Source organism: Salminus brasiliensis, chromosome 10, assembly GCF_030463535.1.
Source record: "Salminus brasiliensis chromosome 10, fSalBra1.hap2, whole genome shotgun sequence".
Classification (NCBI taxonomy): domain Eukaryota; kingdom Metazoa; phylum Chordata; class Actinopteri; order Characiformes; family Bryconidae; genus Salminus; species Salminus brasiliensis.
This window is the reverse complement of record NC_132887.1, coordinates 9,070,694-9,091,566: the sequence shown is the minus strand read 5'-3', so window position 1 is coordinate 9,091,566 and position 20,873 is coordinate 9,070,694. Positions and strand designations below refer to the sequence as shown.

Below are 20,873 nucleotides of genomic sequence, written 5' to 3'. Positions count from 1 at the left end.
TGAATGAATTTTTGATCTTTGTATGGAAAATGAATGTTCACAATGTTGCTTTTGTTACTATTCACCTGTTTTCAGCATTATTATTATTAATAATAATTAATAATCACATTGCTTTGTCTTCAAATATTTATTTTTTATCTACAGTTCATGTCTATAAAAGTAGCAGGTCTGTTGAGCATCTCACCCTGCTTAACTTTGAGACACCAATGTTTAAAATCCCTGTTTTCTATTAAAACTATATGGACAAAAGTATTGGGACACCTACTCATTCTTTGTTTTTTTTCTGAAATCATGTTTTTGTTGGAGTAACTGTGTCCACTGTCCAGGGAAGGCTTTGTAATAGATATTGGAGGAGCACTGCTGTGAGGATTTGATTGCATTCAGCGACACAAGCGTTAGTGAGGTCAGTCTATTCAATGACCGCCACCACACTTCATCCCCAACTCATTCCAAAAGTATTGGATGGAGCACCAACCAGCACCTGCTCCACAGCTCAATGTTGCCCACTTCTGGCATTTAACATTGTGCAGATAGGTTCATGTTTATCTGCTGCAGAGACTCCTATTCTGTTGGAAGTACTTTTCTACAGGACCTAGACATGAGCATGTGTGTGTACATTCCTACATTTGCGTCAGCAATGGGTGCAACTTAAAGCAGCTGAATGCATTCATTAGAAGGAGTGTCCACAAACATTTGGACATATAGCGTATTAACTTTATTGAACTAGATGTTGATGTAGATTCATTCTTTTACTGGTTAAATGTTCTCATACAATCTCATACAAGACCAGTCCAAGCATATAAAATGTAGAGGATAAATATGCAGGGTTAATGGACCTGCTTGGAGAAGCATTCCTAAGTTCATACCACATCACAAGTGGGCTGAGAAACCACTTCAGTAAAAGCTGACTTAAATACTATAAAACTGAAGTGTCCTGTATTTGCCCTCTGAGCTCCAAGCTCTGAAACCCCCCTCCCTCCACTGGATTTACACACACACAAAATGATTCATTGCATATCTTTGTTCTCAGAATGACTAATGCAGTTTCGGATTCACTTACAACAGTACTGGTTTGTGCTTGATGCTGATAGTGTATTACAGTACAGTGTTGGGTACAGTGTGTTATGTCTGTGTTCAGAATTATGATTAGCTAGTGTGATTAGCTATCATGAAATGATGCAGTGTCTTCTGGGAATGAAGTTCAAAGAGTTTAAACTACTTTTCCATAATGCCAGCAGGGGGCTCACTCTTACCAGAGTCGTGACTGGTGAACATTTTTTTACCCCATGTAAAACTAATGGCAAAAATTTCCATTGTGCAATTCTTACAACCCATGAATATACTAGCATTTATTGTAGTGTCTTAACATGAAAACAGTAAATCAGCCATTTACAAATTTGTGCTGAACCCCTATTCAGCATCTGCAATAACATGCATCCAGAAAGAGACTGATCTAATGTCTTGTAAAACCAATGGAGCAAAAGTCTGGCCCAATTGCCAACAATGGTTTTACCTCCTGAAATTAGCAATAAGAAATGTAGTGGAAGGAAAAATTTTCCAGGCTTTTATAACTGGCAGAAGAGGAACCAGGCTGGAGTTCAGAGTCAATCAAAACACAATCAGTGCTAATGCAAAATATAATAGGAAGCAGACGGTGCAAGACTGCATCTTATGGTGAGTAAGATCTGACATTTGAAACACATGCATCATTTTGCTTAATGATTTGGGAGGAGAAAATCGACGTTTTCACATTTAAACGTTGTGCAAACCGGCACAAGACTCCACTGTCCGGTGCAACCCAAGAAGTCCTCATGTGAAGACACATGTGCACCCCACGTTGCAAGAGAAGTTAAGGAAGAGGAGCAGAAAAAAGGCAGACACCTGCCCTGATTGGGTCAGCTGTATTCTCAATCATGCATGCCTTTCAGAGACTTGACCTCTGACCTTGGGCCTTGGCCTCCTGACAGGTGACCTCTGGGCATGGAGAGCAGGTGCTGCTGCAGACAGTCAAATGGGGCATCAGACACAAATGGTCTGCACCACAGAGACCCACTCACACCCCTCCTCCCCCTGTTTTAACTATTAAATATGGCTCCCTTTAATAAGCTCTAATGGCCTTTGAAATAGCCATCAGGGCTGTTGGGAGCACAGGGCTGCTTATGCAAAAGCTGCTTATGTAATTTCACACAGTGCAGACTGAGCTAGGGGAATGAGTACAAGCTAAAAGGGCCCATATGCTATCTGTCTAACACTTATTAATGCCAAAAACAGCCATAATTCAATTTTTACATGACCACTTTGCGACCTCTCTTTATCCCTTACAATAAACTGGGCTGTTTTTGTTACTGGGACTGTCAGACAGAGCTACGAAAATGACCTCTGTTCTGATTGGCTGCCAAATAAATAAATAAATCAAATAAATAAATGGCTGACCTTTCTACCTAGCTACCCATACACTACTCCACAACTCCACCCCCCCCCCCCCCCCCACACACACACACACACACACACATACCCACACACACTCTCACATCTCTAAGCAGCTGCGTCATTATAAAACTCTTTTGAACTTCACACTGGAAGTCAAATGCCACATGTGTCAGTGCAAGACAGATGTACTGCAGCTGCCTGTAAGCTCCTTTTTTTTTCATCTACCCACTCACCCACCCACCCATCTCTCTTCCTGGCCCACCCCAGACATCAACACCCTAAAGCTTACCTCTGACACCACCACCATCTTCATCTGCAGATACAAACCAGCATCCCCCAGTAAGGCTTTGCTCTGAGAGCTCTATTGCTGGCCTTTGTTCTTAACTCTCAGAAGCTTTACTGCCAGCTCCGGACCTTCTGGCTTGTGCATGACCATCACTGGTCCCATTGGCCCTGCATAAGTGCCCAGTATTCCAGGCACAGTTCAAACCAAGAGTGAATTATAGTGGGCCTGGTTTCTCGCAGATTTAGGTTAGATTTGGGGAAAGAAATCTGGTTATAACTGGGATGAAGGGAAGTCATTTCTTTCTTCATGAAGTATGAGATAATGTAGCATTGAGTCTTATAAAGTTTATAAAGTTATACAAAATTAAATTCCTATACTATGAACTGCAAATTGTAAATTGTCAAGCCAACATTGTATGACAATTTTTTATGTTTTTCATATATTTAATGGAGCAGGTCTTCTTTATTTTCTGTTCAAATGTCATGATGAACAGACCAACAGAAATGCTCTAAAATGACTTAAAATATTAATATGAATGAAATAAAATATTTTTACATTGACATCCATTGAAAGTTAGGAAGGTTTCTTGCTTCTCCTGTAAAGTTTTTGTGGGACAGTAACAAACTACAAAGCAAATTGTAAATATAATCTGAATAAATCTGGACCTCACCTAAACTAGTGATGTCAATCGATTAGAAAGTTTAATTGCAATAATCACAACAATATTCTGTGATTCATTTTGATTAATCACAAGTTAAAATGCTAGCTAGCATGTCCTTGATTTTTTTGGGCAGGAAAACCAATAATAATGTGCCTAATAAACTGTCTAGATTTTTTTTTGTCTTATAATAGGCCCGGACAAAGAAGCTTTAATAGAGAAAATATAATAACTTAAGCGATAAATGGATGGTCAGTCATTGGGCTGGATTAAGCTAAGAGCTAAGGGATGAGCAGCTGTGTGTGTGTGTGTGTGTGTGTGTGTGTGTGTGTGTGTGTGTGTGTGTGTGTGTTTGCGTATGATGAGGGAGGGGTAAGAGAATAAGAGTTAGTTAGGAGATTTAATCCATATTTCATCATAAATAAAGTGTAATCTACCCTCTGAGCTGAACAGTAGCGACGCTGTGTTAACATCTCTAAGTAAAAGCGCTGATACAACACTAGGCTCTGTAAAGAGGGAGGAAGTTGGGGACAAACTTGATGAATAAAATGTAGCCTAGTTCCTATTTGTTCTGATTCTGAGATAAAGGTGGTTTGATATGGATCAGTTATGGGTTTCTTTGAGATTTGCTGCGTTCTGTCTGCAGCTTCGACAGTGATCTGTATGTGTTCACCCAGATAGCTTGATTAGCTGTGATTGCAGCCATTCTTACTCAAATGATTCAAAACGTTTAGAGTGTGATGACTGCTCAGCTGCAGTCTGGAAGCACTTCGGGGGGTACACAGACCTCCTGCTCCAGGTGGGGGATGGAGAAAATGGAGGGCAGCTGTGAACAAGGGTGCAGGCCTCTTCTCAGAGTTCACCCACCAGTAGCTCTATGCAGTTCCATGCATAAAACTTAATGGATGTTCCTGCGTGTTTGAGCATAGTGGAGCAAATCCGTATGAAGCTGATTGATAATATAAGGTTGAGATCAAGGCAGTATTTTGTGCTAATTTTAACTGATCAGGCAGTGAACTGACGAGACCAATGAGAAGAAACACTGAATGTTTTAAGCAGGGAAGAACAGATGACCAAATAAAAAACAAAATGTACAAAACAATCTGAAATAAACACACAGAGAGACAAGATGTTACATTAAAATGTGTATTTTCAGTCATTTAAATGTGATGAACAGACTTTCAAACAAATTTATGATGAGAGCAAAATATTTTACTTACACAGTTTACTCAAACAATGTTTCTAAATGATGCGGACGCGGTGTTTAGAATTTGCCAAAGATTGCAGCAAGATGGACGATGTAAAAGGAAAGACCAAAAGCACATATGATACATATTTACAACTTGAATGTTTCATTTTTTTTGTCTTCTTTCACGAGCCAAATGCAATGGCATCCAAAGATATGTCCATAAACAAACAAGTACACACATGGAAATCGACCATAAAGACCCACACACACACACACACACACACACACACACACACACACAAACATAACAACAAACATCATCTTTCCTAAATCCAAAAGATAATCACATCACTGTTGGGAGATTTATTTCTGTGTATGTTTGGGTTCTGGGATCATTGCTAGTTAGATTTTTGCAAGATAAATTCATGTTGCTGCCAGGAAGGTTATTATTATTATTATTATTATTATTATTAATAATAATAATAATAATAATAATAATAATAACAATAAACACTGTGCACTCTAGTACTGATATATGGCCCATAAACATATCATCGCTGTCATGCAACAAACCTTGTATCTCTGAAACTTTACAGGAGAAGAAAAAAAACCTTCAATTTAATGGAAGTCAATGTAAAAAGCTGTTACTTTTCAAAGAAAGTCATTTTTTTGAGCATTTCTATTGGTCCATTCATCATTAGATCTGGAAAGAACTACTGCCCGATTTATTCAATTATGTCAAAAAGTGAAAAATAATAAAATATATATATATATATAGAAAGGTTTTTGTGTGACAGTGACGACTGTTACAGAGACTGACTGGGACTGGAGAAAAATCAGTTCTCGGAGTTTCATAACTCTATGTATGAGCCCCCACTGACAGATTTCAATATTGGGCATCTCTGCTGAGTTTACTACAGCCCATAGCACACCCCAGGCTATGCAAAAGCACTGCAGCTCTATAGCTATTTCACAACTTCATCATCTTTATAGACATTCACGTTTCTCTATATTACCTACTGACGACTTACTGTTCATCTAACAAAGTAACCATATATATCAGCATTGCTTTGGGTTCTATAGGAGCTGATTAGTGCTTAGTGTATGTGCTGGCCACAGTGTATCAACGTATCAGCAACCACACAGACTCCAGAGCTTTACTGTGCCTATATCCCACTACAGAAATGGATGGAATGTGATATGTTACATTATCTCAACACCCTAAGAAACATGGAAGACATGATGAAACAGCACACAATGAACCATGTATGCATGAAATAACCTACGAAACATTTTAAAGCTAACCGAATGATCTGGTGTAACACTGAGGAGCAAAACTGTGATATAATGTGTGTAAATCTGAACCTGCAACTGCTAACTAAAGCATGGTTAGACGTAGATATGAGGCACATTTCAGGCAAACCGTACTGAATGAGTGCTGATACACCACTGTTCTGTTCAGTTCAGGCTTTCCACAAATGCTCTAAACTAAAAAACTAAAGAGATCATACAACAAACTGGCCATATGGGTCTATAACCGAGAACCAACTGCCGGACCCTAATTTTAACAGAATACAGAGATTGTTAATTTTCTAATTGACATGACTGCTCTGTACCTCTGTGCTGTATAATACTGACTAGAACTTGCTGTGAGTTAAGTTTACTTTAATACACATGATAATAAAAGAAGTTGTGTGTTTTGAAGCAGGTAGTCAGTCACATGTACGAGTGCCATATTCTTAAGTTGCATCAACTTACACAACAATTTGCCAGACATCATAAAATGTGTTTTCATCAAATGTTTACAACACAACTAGAGACAGAGAAAAAATGTCTATCAATGGGAGGAGAAAGTGCAAATATTTTGGCTCCATGTTACCATTTCAACCAACGTTTTCTTTAGGAACCTCTTTTTTCTGTTTTTTCCTTTTTTTTTTCCACTTTTTTTTTTTTTTTTTTTTGCTCCATATTCTCTTTCGTTCTGTTCAAGTCACGAGCAGATGCCGTCCCCTCTGTGCCCTCTGCTCTTGGCTCATCTTCTGGATCCTTCTATCCTCACACCAGACGACCTACTGGGAACAGACAGGGTGAGGAGATGAGTTTAAAGAGTATGTTCACATCACTGGCCGGCAAACAGATGTGCTAACACACTCATTGCGTGACAAGACACCGGCATTCCAGAGCACGCCATCGCTCATGCAGGAGAACGCAAAAACACATACATCGCTCATGCAGGAGAACGCAAAAACACATACAGTTGTTTTTGTACAATGTAAAGATATGGAGTTCTACAAATGTGCCATCTGTACCATCATCCATTGTTCTAACTGTCCTGTTGAAACCATACATGTTGATCTGTCCATGTTTACATTTTTCTAAATGGTTTAAGCTGAATGTAAGACACTGTGCATCACTCCCACTGTGAATGGACCAATAGCAATGGTACAAAATGACTTATGAAATAAACAATTATTTATACATGTAATATAATTTAATATAACAAATTACACGAGTATAAAATAATTTTGGTTAAAATATTTTATCCTCCTCATGAAAAGTTACCATATAGGACAGCAGCAATATATAAGTACCACCAATAATAATAATAATAATAATAATAATAATGCATCCCATATGTATTACATGTAGAAGTACTGTTCAAATGACCATCCTTCATTTCTTTAACCTCCAGTACAAATTCCAAGTTATTCATTTTCAGGGGATGCTTTCAAGAAGATCATCCACTATGATAAAGAAGTGAAAATTTTTAAAAAAATACGACAAAAACAAGAGTTTCCCAAACTGTTAAAAGAAAAAACAAAAGAAACAGAGACATGAAACCCCTAACAATCATGTAATACCACACTACTAAAAGTTCCCCATCGGACAGACAGCACTTAAAGTTTGAGAATTAAGTGAAAATGAAGCTCTACTCTCGCTTCACATCTGAATAAACTCAGATTTCAGGCTCAACACTGTTGGTCTGAAAAGATGTAGAGCTGATCAAGAAGCTCTTTAAGAAAATTAAACAAAATAGACATTGTATTTAATCAAGCTGCTGAAGCTGCTGCTGTCCTCAGAACAATGGACTGACCACCCTCAACATCCAGACCTCAACATCTCTGAATGTGATTTGGATGACTTTGATAGTAAGAAGACTGAATTGGTGTGGAAAGATGTGGAAAGATCTTCCTGAAGATTTCTACAAAAACACTGACAGTGATTCTCCTGAAAGAAACGGTTGTAATAAAAATAAAGGTGAATTCTTAGTTGTTAAATATACAGAACTGTGTTCTAAAGTTTTAGAAAAAAAAAAAGTAAAAACTGCTTATCTGGCAGTAAGTGTTTATTCCCTCAGTAAAACACTAATATTAGAATAAATACTAATAACATTCCTATAGAAAGTCGTGATTTTCCATCACTGTGTTCATCATTAGAACATCTCGAGAGTTCTCCTCATGGAGTCTAGTATTATTATTTAGAGTTCTTCTCATATCAACACTTGGTTTGGTAAATCAGAGCTTAATGATGGTAAATCAGGTGAGCTGCTGCTGCTGCTGATGCTGATGGGATTGGACACATCCACACTGTGCTGACTGGACTGGGGGGATGTCCAGGAGAAACCTGGAGGAACCAAGCTCTGTTCTTCAGACTAGCTCTCAAGATCTCACCTACTTTCTTCAGAATGAGAAATTCCTCCCTTCTTTTTACTGTATTTATGTTTACCTATATCTGATCTGATGAAACGTGGAGTTTCTACACTAAGAACTCTCTTAATGCTGTTAAATAATGTGTATAGGTGCGTAAAGCCTCCAGTAGTGTATGGTGCTGTTTTTCTGACACGGAGAAATTACTTAATGACTTAACCCCTCAAACAGCCTATGGCCTGTCAGCAGCCTGAAAGCGTTATTACAAACCTCTATTACCAAAGAACAGCCCCACCAGTTTGTACAGACGTCCCTGTAGTTACTGAGTAATACACCTTAGTGAGTAATAAGCCTTGGAGCATTAAAGAGTTAATAGCTGGGAATTAAACGAGTGATCTCTTTTCTACTGGGTTTTATAAGTACAATTAATACTGTATCCCCCATGTATTATATTATGTATGTAGCTACCTGTACATAACAGGGGTCTAACCCGGACCTGAACCTTTAACATCCCAGAGCTTTGCTCTTTCAGTGAACTGTCAAACACACTTGGTTCTATTGAAGTTTTGGTTCTACAGGTTACAATTGTCCTGAAAGTGCACAAAACCAACATTCATGCAAATGCACACATACACACACACACACACACACACACACACACCCTGAACTCGTAGATTTTTATAAACAGAATGAAATCTACATTTATGGCGAAATGATGTTTTTTCTAACCACAACTACTCAAATGTCCTCATTTCTACAAAGCTGTCGTGCTTTCCTATCACCATGATGACAGATGCTCTTAACAAACAGCTCAAACTAACAGACACACACACATACACACATTCACCAAAAACATATTGAGGCTTGTCAGAGAGTGTATTACACAGGGCATACAGAGAGAGAGTGATGGGACACTGCTGACCTGCCCACTGACAGTTTGAGAAGTGGCTACGGGACTACTGTGGGCTTGTGGGATACGGGTGGGGTTTTGTCTGTATGCAGAGCTTCTCCAGATGCGCACACACACACACTCACACTGAACCACACGACTGACAGCAGCTCCCAAGATGCAGTGGATTCAAGAGGAATGCACCAAGCGCATCTAGATGTAATCTCTCTGTGTGTGTGTGTGTGTGTGTGTGTGTGTGTTTGAGTCTGAGCATGAAAGAAGGATGAGGGAGCTTTTTTTTTCTTTGTCTTTCAGATATCATGTGGGAAACAGATCGTTCCTGTGTGGTCAAAGTGCAATCCTTTCTTTACCTTCCTGTGCTCATCTCTCTCCCTCCCTCTCTCTCTCTCTCTCTCTCTCTCTCTCTCTCCCCATCTCCTTCCCTCTGTCTTATTTGTTTGGCCCCAGAGACTGTGTACTCCCGGTCACTATTTTTTTAAATCAGTACACACCAGAAAAACGGATGCACTGAACTTACTTACTTATTCACTTATTATTTTCCCTTCGACCAGTTTTAACACACTTGGATTATCGCTATGCTTAGATGTAAAGAGTAAACGCCTGGTTAGTTCATGATTTATTAATAATGATGAAAGTGTGTACATGTCTGTTGGTATAATAATGAATTATTAATCCCGCTGAATACTTAATAATCTGAGGATTAGTTCATTTCTAAGCAGAATATGATCAATTAAAAGCAAATATCATATTACATCATCACAATTTGGCCTCATTTACTTAAGCACTGACTGTGTTGAGGTAATAAACTGGTCAGATCTGTGAATTAAATTCAGAGATTCAGTGACGTTTCAAAACCAGTATAAATCTTCATGCATAGGGAAAAGGCCAACTGATTATACTGCCACATTCACCAGGACACAACAAGGGTTTTAATGTGTACACACTATTTACAAATGTCAGGTGCCTTTTACATTGTGAGAACCTTTCATGAAAAAGACAATAATAAAAATGGTCCAGGATTCGCGGGTCCAGTCCCACATTATATAATAAATGTGTGTAATAACTGTGTAATTACACATTAACAATCCCCACAACTGCAGTGTGAGTGTGGCTCTCTGTGAAACAGCTTGTATTCACTGTCACATATGGCTTACAGTAGTACAGATTATGTAAACACACATGGATCAACTTTAGTTTGGGCTCAAGTAATTACTCAAATGCAGCTAGAAAGTTGTAACAGCATCATTACTCATGTAATTACAAATGTGTAATAAAGTGATGGTAATTACACTTGTATGACCTGCTGCTTTCCTCCCCTACAACACTTGTCTTATTGTTGCAGGGTTCTCTGTAATTTTACTTTTCCCACAGAACACCACCACCACTACCGGACCTTTTAAAGTTACAATTTACTGCACTACAGCAATGGTGTATTTAAAGCATCACTATGATAAATTTTGATTTCTTGCTCCAGGGCTCCCCCTGCATTTGGAAGGTGTCATTTGCTGTTTGACCCTGAAGTACACACTTTTCTGGACAAGCTGAGAGATACAGCTCGTCGCTGAAAGTAAAAGAAGTAAGAGATGCATGTGGACTGAGGCGGTAGAGTAACATTAATGATTTTATTAGCGAAGTTCTTGCGAGTGTCATCCTGCCCACTTCTTTAAAGGTACAAAGTGAAATTAGCAGCGTACTGAGCCTGGAGTGTCATCGATAGAGACACTACTCTCCCTATTACAGTGAGTAAAGCGTCAAGAAGCTATTTTAAGGTTTAAAAATGCTACATAATGTTGCTTTAAGTATCTAAAGGATAGGAAAGCTGACATTTCCTGTACCGATGTAGTGCAAGTACTTTCATAATGTAGGCAATTACATACCTCCTGTAATTCCTAGAGAAACAGCAGTTCATGTAATTGGACTCAGCATGTTACACAGGTGTAATTACATTAGAAAATAATATGCAATCAAGGTATACTTGTACAATTGCACAGTTTTAAACTACAGTTGATACACATGTGTAAATACATAAGCTGTAACCCACCTGCGAGAAGGTTACACTAGTAGTCACTTAGTTGTGGCATGGATTGTTAATGTGTAATTACACAGTTATTAGCACAACTATTTAGGCTTAAATTTAACATGCACAGCAACTTGAATGGCGTTCATAATCAGACTGACTTACATTTTAATTATGTTATACAGGTAGGCGATTGTAGCATTAGGAGTCGTGCCCAAGGACTCCTAATTATTGGATATTTTGCTTAAGATTAATCTGGACCAATCTACAATATTATTTACATCAATAAATGTTCAGAGTTGAGCATTTATTAGTAGGTCATCATGCTTAGGCTACTCAAACAGTCGACTACCTTACAGGAGGAAACACACAGCTAACATCTACACATCACACAGTGTGAATGTGTGCTACTTCAGGCTTGATTTGCTACTGGATCAGATCAGATTCATTCTTTTTCTCCTCCTGAAATGTCTGATCCAGCATTTTCCGCTAACATCACCTCAATATGGATACCAGGTATCAGATCTGTGCCATCTCTACATGTGCTAAAGTAAACTTTATAGAAGAATCTTGTAATCTTGTAGAGGCCCTGTCAGAGCCAGCAGGATGGGGCATGGGACTCCTTTTGGGCCCATTAATCATAGCGAAGCTGAGGAGCTGAGGAGATAGGTAGCGAGCCTAGATTGCTTGCAGATGGGAGTGGGAGAGTTTCAGTCAAGCTCTCCCCGCTCCAGCATAGCCCAGGGGGGAAGGGCCTTTTGGGTAGAGGGGTCCGTAGCCCTGGAGAGCCCATCAGATGTCTACGTCTATGTGTGTGTGTGTGTGTGTGTGTGTGTAAGAATGGAAGGTTAACAGCGGGTTTCTGGGGGTGGGGGTGGGGGTGGGGATGGGGGTGATGCAGGTGTGCTCCTAGTCAGCTTTTGGTATGTTTGTGTTTTATTACACCCCCCAAATTTACTGCTTACAACTACCTTAGCTGAAATGTAGATGCTTTGTAGATGCTTCGCAACAGTCAGTCCCATCAAACAGCACTATATATTTGAGTCGTTGGGAGATAACCTGACTTTTATGTCCATTATTTAGTGTGATGGCCCGTAGGAGCTTTCCGAGAGAATCTGAGAGTTTGTCTCATTTGTCCACTCGCCCCAAGGATCCTCTGAGGTCTCTGTTTGAGTTTCTGTGCACCCAGTCCCCTCTATAGCCCGCTCCCCATTGGCAATTAAGAGGCTCCAGCTAAGCAGTCCACTTTGGCCTCCTCTTATTCAGCGGAGTAAAGTGGTGAAATGACTGTGCCATTAAGGACACAAAGCTTCTCCCCGGACACCCCGGCCCCTCATCTGATAAAGCACAGAAACCAGATCCAGCGCACCTAAGAGCAGCCTCACCTGACTGCTGATCTCCGATTAGAGCCCATTGCAGGCTGAAGGCCGGGAATAGACCGAGCAGACCAGTGCAAGAAAGGTTACACAACGGCATGCTGAAGACTTATCACTGACACTGAAGCTCGAGAGTCTGATAGTCATCTTATTCTTACAGTACCTTTACATATGGCTGTTGTCATGCAAAAACCTTGTATCTTCATTTTTGGCGTACTTTACTTTTTGACATAATTCTCAAAAGGTAAATAAAGGAGTTGAGGTTCTGCAGTGTGGAGCTATTTTACAGTGGAAAATGAAAACAGACCATAATATCTGTTCCTTTTGAAAACTCTCACTGAAACGCTCTGTTTTACAGGCAGGAGAACCGCTGACCTTTCTCTGTTTATAAACCAGCACTGAAGAGCACATTCAGAACCGAGTGGAGGCTAACGCTAATGCTAATACACACACACTACAGAAAACCCAATCACACACAGCACATTCACCCACTATAAACCAGCTATTACCCTCCAGCAGACCAACAACCACAGATATCAGTCCAGAATGTGTACCAGAGTTGAGTGCAGTGTTTAAAGGAGCTGTGAGCTGATTGGTCAGGGAGGAGAATCAGACTGGATTATAAGATATTAAACACTATAAAACAGTTATTTTAAGAAAAGTCTCTACTAAACTAAACCAATCAGTCCAGAATGTCTCATTATAGAAACTAATACTAAAAATAAAGATTTCACTTATTTACAGTATTAGCAGCTAATCTTAATTAAACTATGTGGGCGTATTATTTATACAAACACAAAGATCAAATTATTGGTTAAATTATTTTCATTAATTCATCATAACTAATAATAATATATCATATTTACAAAATCAATACATTTGAATGACCACTTTTAGATCAATGCATTTCAGATTGGTAGATTTTACACTCCGATAGTGTCTGAATGATAAAAGTAAGTTATATAGTTTCACAGGTAAATACGCTGTAAATAAAAATAGACAAGTAAAAAAGACTTCTTGGCTCCAGGGTGCTCAGAAAGGGTGAACACCTTCTGAACGAATCTCGAAAACTGTGCTCAAAGGTAAAAAAAAGAGATTTACACTCTCCAATGCTGAATATTCCAGGTAGGACATTTTGGCAAGTAGGCCAGTTCAGATTTAACAAACTCCAGAGAATACATCACCATGATGTCACACGTAATTAACAGTAAAAAAAAGGTCTGTGAAGCAATTGCTACCTAGCAAGTGCGTCAGTGTCTCTGAAGCTTTTAGTCTGCCTAATGCATAAAGCTGCTCTTTCATGAGGCTAATGACCAGAAGCCAGACTCTGTCTGTCTGTCTCTCTCTCTTACAGGTACATACTCACTCTCTCTCTCTCTCTTTCTCTCTCACAAACACACACACAAACTCCCAAACCACTAAATGTCTGTAGCTCAATAAACCCTCTTTGATGATGTTGGGACATGGAGTGAGGTAGCAGTTTTACATGAGGTCACAGTCTACTACAAAGTTAGTCAAATTTCCAGAAGACGATCTGAGCGCTTTATTAATGTCAAGCATGATCCGAATTTTATAGAAGGTGCAGAAAAAGTGCAGGTGAAGTGGAGGGAATGGGAATGAACTCCTGAAACAAATGGTCTGGAAGGATTGCCCATTCCTGTTTAACAGCCCTCATAATTTCTACCAAGGATATAAAAGTTAAGCTGTCCCACTTGAGGGTAATAATTAGTGCATTACGGTTTGATCCCTTGTGATGCCATAGCCATCAGTGGTCAGGACTCCCAGTGAGCACAATTGGCCTCGCTCTCTCTAGGTGGATAGGATGGCCTACCTTTCCCTGCCAGCCCTTAGCGTGGGCGTTAGTTAGCTGATGTAACAGTACAGGCAGTTAGCGCCCTTACCGAAGCATTGCATTAGCACCCGTTCGAGAAGACGCATTGCTAGCTTTCATTTACCCAACACTGGTGGTATCGAGTGATGAAGGGGTTTTGTAGCAACTGGGTGGAAACTGTAAATGACAAAGTGTTGGGGTCAAAATTAAGTGTAAATAAATTACATTTAGCACTTTTGCGACATGATGAGGAGACACATCGCTGAACTTAGTCTATAGATTTATCTAGAAAAATAAGTTTAAAACATACTATATAGACAAACTTTATAGACAAAAGTGTTGGGACGCCTGCTAATTCATTGTTTCCTCCTAAGTCTAGGCTTATGATAATGCTGATCTTGCTTTTGTTGAAGTAACAGGCTCTATTGTCCAGGGACGAAGGTTTTCTACAAGATTTTGAAACATTGCTGTGAGGATTTAATTGCATTCAGCGGCAAGAGCATTAGCAAGGTCAGGATGTTGGATGATCACCAGCCCAACTCATCCTAAAAGTCTTAGATGGAGCACCATCCATCATCCCAGAGAATACAGTCCCACCGCTCCACAGCTCAATGGGCTTTATACCACAACTGTCCACGACTGGCATTAGGTATGATGCCAATAGGCATGGTTATGTGCTCCAGAGAGTCCTATTCTATTTACAAGACTTCTCTACAGGGACAGTAATGGGTGCAACTTGAAGTATCTGGGTGCATTCAATAGATGGGGTGTCTGCAAACATTATAATATATTATAATATATTATATTATGGACATATAATGTAAATTCCCTATGCAGTACTTAGAACTGCCAATAAATGTAACCCTTGTGTTGACTTAAGGGTCAAATGTTTTTCAGCTTGAAATGTAATGACTCGAGAATTAGAGAAAGTGAAACATCGTCTTTGGTCGTACTTTCATGGCAAGTCTTCCGGTCATTTTCTGACCCTGAGGGCAAGGGGAGCATACAGAATATTAAGACTACACAAGAATTAAATGGGAATGATTCAAAAGCACAGTTTTGAGTCTTAAAAAACACACACCCCAGATTAATTTCTAATTGTATGTACTCTAGATCAGTCTGATATTACTGGGTCAAACACACCCACGGAAAAAGGCGTCTGTTGCTTTCACAAGGCCAGGAAGGAGACTCCTAAGAAATCATCTACTGATTGGACGCCTTGGGTGTGAGACACAAGGTGTGCATTTTATCTGCGCTGGGGTGTGTGGTGGTATTTTCTGTCCACAGGAATGACTGAAACCAATTTCCTAGCTCTGCTCAGAAACACAACAAAAGTGTGTGCTTTGGATGAGTTATTTCTCGTGATACATTCATTGTCACATTCGGCTGCTGCCAGATACGTTCAGGAAATGTCTGTTGGCTTCCACCATTGTGTTGTGGATATTTTGGCAGGGGTCCGTCCCAAACCCTGTCTGCGCTCGTCAATTTTAACTTTAGCGTTCTCCAACGTCGTGACATAAAACTGTCTTTTTAGAAGAAGCCTGGCCCAATTTATCAATCCCCCAAGTGTGTGTATAGGGGACGGGGTGTCTGTCCAAGGGGGTCTTAAGCAAACCCCTTTAGCTAGGGGCAGCAGAAGCGCCCTCGGCTCTCCGAACGAGCCTGATGTTTATCCTGGCAGTGCTACCCATGGTGCACCGAGCCTGACGTTATGCCCACTCCCAGCCACTGTTTTTCAGCTTGATGCGTGCAGCGCCAGTGTAAACACATGAGCTCAGCCCTTGCCAGGCCTCCGTTGGGCCTCCGCTGGGCCTCTGCTGGCCCAACACGGCCCACGGGCCAGGGTAAACAGACGCGACGCGACTAATAACAAGGGAATCCCACCAGAGAGAGTAGGAGAGGGGAGTGCTGTGGGCTGACGGCCTGTCATCACACAGTAACCACCTAAATATGAACAAGATAGTCAGCCTGAGAAAAATCGCCTCATAGTGAGGGAGAGGGAAATTGCAAAAAAGAGTGGCTTGTGCTCTGAGAAAACGATGAAAAATAAAGAAAACACACAGTAGCCTCTTACATATATTATTCTTGACATTTTGAAATATGAGACATTTTCTCCAGCATTTAAACAATAAAAATTGGTTGTTTTAATGTTAAATGTGCTAAATATGGCTTCTGGAGAGATGCCTTAGGAGAGCCATTTTTACAACCTTTCAGTTAATGGTTATAAAAAAACACATGCTTGTAAATCAGCTATGCAGGTATGAATATTTATGTGTTGCTTACTCTAAACTACTCAACTGGCTCTTTAGGGAGCCAAAAATGGTTCATCTATGGCAGCACTCCAAAAAAAATCACCTTTATTTTCAATAATTTGCTGACTGTGGTGTAATTATTCTAAACATTTAGAAATATGAGACATTATTGAATATTATTTTGCTTGTTTGTTAATAATGGCACAAACTGTAAACCTCCTATAGAGCTGAGCAAGTACAAATATTTACTACTCTTATGTCCTACAAAACTTAAGTGCTGTATATGCATCTGGAGTGATGCCTTACAACCTGTCAGTTGCTAGTTATTAAAAAGAACCATGCGTGTAAATAAGATATGCAAGCATGGAGAACTGTGTGTTGTTTACTCTAAACCACTCAAGTGTCTTTTTAGGGAGCCAAAAATGGTCTATCTATGGCTCTGCTCCAAAAAACCCAACTTTATTTTCTAAATGAGCTCACTGTGCTCTAATATGAGATGGTAATCTTCAAGATGTAAAAATCTACTTTTTCAGTTGTTTTAATGTTTTTGTATGTTTGCTTGTTTATTGATAAGGGTATAAACTGTAACCCTCCCAAAGAGCTGAGTAAGTCCTATAAAACTAAGGTCTTTTTGGTGTGAGACCATAGAAAACCCACCTTTACAACTTTGTAGATAAGCTATGGAAGCACAAAAAGACCTGGTTAGTTTGCTCTGAACCACTCGACTGGCTCTTTAGAATCCCATAAGTGGATTGGCTATGGGAGTACTCCAATGAACCCTCTTCAGAACCTTTATTTTTAATAATGAGCTCACTGTGATCTAATTAATCTGGACATTTTGAAATATGAGGCATTAGTCTCCAGTATTTAAACATGAATACATAATGCCTTTCTGTTTGTTTGATGTTGGTTTGTTTGTTTGTTTGTTGATGATGGCACACACTGCCTCCTATAGAGTTGAAGTAAGCCGAAGAGTTGAAGGTTTCCGAAGTGGTGCCACAAATGACACCCTTTTATAACCTTTCAGTAGATGATTCCTTAATGCCACAGAAAACCCACCTGTACAACCTAAATGCTTCTATAAAGAATCATACTTCATTAATCTATGCAAGCATGAAGAACCATCTGCTGTGTACTTTGAACCACTCAACTGGCGCTTTAAGTAACCAAAGGTGGTTCTTATATGTCAGTGCTCACCATGATCAAATTATTCTGGACATTTTGAAATATGAGTTTATCTTCAGTATTTAAACAAAAAATATTTAAAGGGGCTTTTTTGCTTGTTTGTTGATGATGGCACAAACTGTAACCCATAACTGTTACCTCCCTTAGAGTTGAATAAGTTCTACTTAACTCAATGTCCTGCAAAACCAAGGTGCAAAACTGGGTTTTTGGAGTAATATCATCAAACTTTACTACTGGGATGCTTCTTCAAAGAACTTCATTAAGCCATGCAAGCATGAAGAACCATGACTAGTGTACTTTGAACCACTCAACTGCCTCTTTGTGGTTTATGACATTTTTTCTGGATATTTCCATATATGAGATTTTTATCTTCAGTATTTTAACAAAAAGTGATTCGATAGAAGACCCACTTTTAGAAGCCTTCAGTGGATGGTTCTTTATAGAACTAGGCTTGTAAATAAACTGTCCAAATATCTGTGAACCACTCAACTGGCTCATTAGGGAACAAACAATAGAAGTGCTTCAAAAAACCCTCTTCAGCACCTTTTGCTTTTAATAGTGTGCTCACTGAGATCCAGCTAAAGGATGAAGACGTCTTCCAGAAAAGAGACAGAAAGAATGGAAAAGAGAGAAAAAACCTTTAGACCACAACTGCTAGTGGTTATTTTGGAAATGGCATTCTTACGATTTTGGATTTATGATAGTGGAAACATTTTACTGACACTCTAATGGACTGTCATTTCTTATCTGTGAGGCAGGACAAATGAACTGTGCAGAGAAAGTGCTCTGTTACGAACATGAGCAGGTTTTAATCCAATGTAAACCATGGAACCTTTTTCTGATACCATATGCAGAAATGTATTATTTCTGTAATAAGGTATGTGAGGCATGCTGAAAGCTAAAAATAGGAGGAATCCTAGGATGAATTCACCCACAGTCAGAGCAGGTGCATTCTTCTCTGGCCTGCCAACCTGGTGAGGTCAGCTAAGAGCATGATCTTTTTTCCCCAGCAGCAGAACGCATGATGATCCTATCTCATGCTCAGTCCACTCTGGGCCTGTGATGGATTGCTCAACTGGGTCACTCAGTCTTGTGTCACTTGGTATTTAGGTACCAAGTATTTAGGTATGTTTGGTCTGCTTTGATTCTTTGTGGAGCAAAACTAAGGGCCAGTTATTAATCTCTTTTTGTTGCACAAACAGTCAGAAAATCATCTAAACACACACACATACAAGTCCTCACTATAACACATTCAAAAATGTAAATAATTGGTACATCATTCCAAGACACACATACACACGCACTGCATTGCATGCATTGACTCTCCCATTGCACCCATTACCTCAATGCTGAAATGTTGACTAGCATGACATCCAAATGATTCAGAATGTTAATGGATTACTTTTGGAGCCATCTGCAGCAGCTGAAGCAAATGTTAGTGAAAGCTATTAGTGGAGCCTTACTGAACAAATTTGTCCCTTGCCTTGTCCCCTGACTGCTGATGCTGCTGCTTGTCGTAGTACCTGCAGGAAGCAGACAGACATGAATTAGCCCACACCCTGTCTGGAACAAGCACTGTATATGTGGAGGATTTTCCCAGATGAGTCCTCTTCCTATCAAGACCTTTTCCATGAGTGCTGTTTTCCAGCAGTGAAAAATAAAAAAAATGGTTCTTACAAAGATGCCAGTGTGCCTGGATTTGACTTGTGGGCTCCAGTCACTGTTAAGGGCCCAGGATGCCCCTGGAGGCCTTCTTTTCCATTTTTCTTTTCCTAGTTTTCATTATGAAGCATTAAATGACATAGAGCACCAGGCTTTAACTGGCTGCCGATGTGACTACTACTGTTTTGTAAGGATCCAGAAATAAAGGAAAGGTCCAAAGAGCTGAAGAACTCTCCTGGAATTAATATTTAGAATGTATTAAGTGTAGCAGGTCTTGTGTCCACTTTAAACCAACTTAAACTTCTCACTAACTGACATATCTGTTCTCATACAGCATCTTAGCATCACCCAGTGTCTCCTTTAAATCTCCATTGCACTGGGTCCACTCTGACTCATCATGATAAACACCAAAATTAACAATGATCACCTTCTTTATTGACCCCGAGGCATCCTTTCAGCTCTTGCAGAGAGATGGTCTTGTCCTTGTTGAGGTCGCAGTAATCTGTGAACTTGCGAGCACATCGTTTGGGCTTGGCTTTCTTTTTCACATAGCGCTTAAAGGGCTTCATCTCCTTCTTGTTGATGTCGTGGCTGCCGTTGTTGTCCAGCTGAGCGAAGTACCAGTGCACCACCCGCTCCTCCAGTGTGTGACTGGGGTCGGGCTCCACAAATCTGAAGATAAGAGGTGCTGAGTGAGGGCAGGCCATGCAATATTGTAGACATTAAGCTATTTGAAAGGGAGAATTTCAGTACCGCTCTCCAAAACATCTATCCATGCGGGAACATGTGGGACTTTATTTATGTAAACGATATTGTAATACAATCATCTTATTCCAGTAATGGTTTCATAGACAAAATGTTAGCTCGTCTTACCTCCCGCCACCAGAGGGAGTTGGCGAGTTAATGGCCTGTACCATGTCTGTTGTGAGGGCATCCAACAAGCTGGTTATGAATTCAATTTTCTTTCCCTCTGGACAGCCTGCCATGTTTAAACAAAGAAGGATATAAATGACCACAAGCTTACACACTGAGGCATCGAAATGTCTTGGCTCTGAACACTCTGTCCCTGCCACATTTAGAAGCTCTTGTGCAGTCTAATGCTTAGCATGAGCGTTTCTTTCTCACTAAATGCTGACCTAGAAAATGCCCAAATGCCATCCAATATGCATGTGCTCAATGGAGCTTATTGTTCTCTTTGAAATATGTGTGGAAAGGGCACTTGTGTGTATGAATAAAGCGTGTAGATTGGAGCTAGACGTGCAAGGTGACATGAGTGGTCGTTGAGCACCCAGTTAACTTTTACAATGCGTTGCCGAACACCTTGGGTAGCGCCTTTTAATTGCCCCAGATGCAGGGCCATAACAGTACGTTCGACCAGTGCAAATGTTTCCGCCTTAAATGTGTCCATTAAAGTGCAGCTTCAAACAGGG

At 39.9% G+C, this 20,873-nt stretch overlaps 1 protein-coding gene across 6 annotated transcripts in view; it reads right to left on the bottom strand.

Annotated features, from left to right (window-relative positions):
• Nucleotides 1–4,506: 4,506 nt before the first annotated feature.
• The window catches only part of smoc1 (SPARC related modular calcium binding 1), a 63,019-nt gene continuing 46,652 nt past the window's right edge, over nucleotides 4,507–20,873 (bottom strand). For 4 of the 6 annotated variants that reach the window (XM_072689124.1, XM_072689127.1, XM_072689128.1 and 1 more), the window contains 4 exons: nucleotides 20,317–20,422; nucleotides 19,871–20,115; nucleotides 19,265–19,304; nucleotides 4,507–6,635 (listed from right to left, as the gene is read on the bottom strand). In XM_072689124.1, the coding sequence (XP_072545225.1) occupies nucleotides 6,596–6,635; nucleotides 19,265–19,304; nucleotides 19,871–20,115; nucleotides 20,317–20,422 (431 nt within the window). In that variant the 3' untranslated portion in view covers nucleotides 4,507–6,595. Of the gene's footprint in view, nucleotides 6,636–19,244; nucleotides 19,305–19,870; nucleotides 20,116–20,316; nucleotides 20,423–20,873 lie in introns of all 6 variants that reach the window. The other 2 variants (XM_072689126.1, XM_072689125.1) reach the window with 2 other exon arrangements.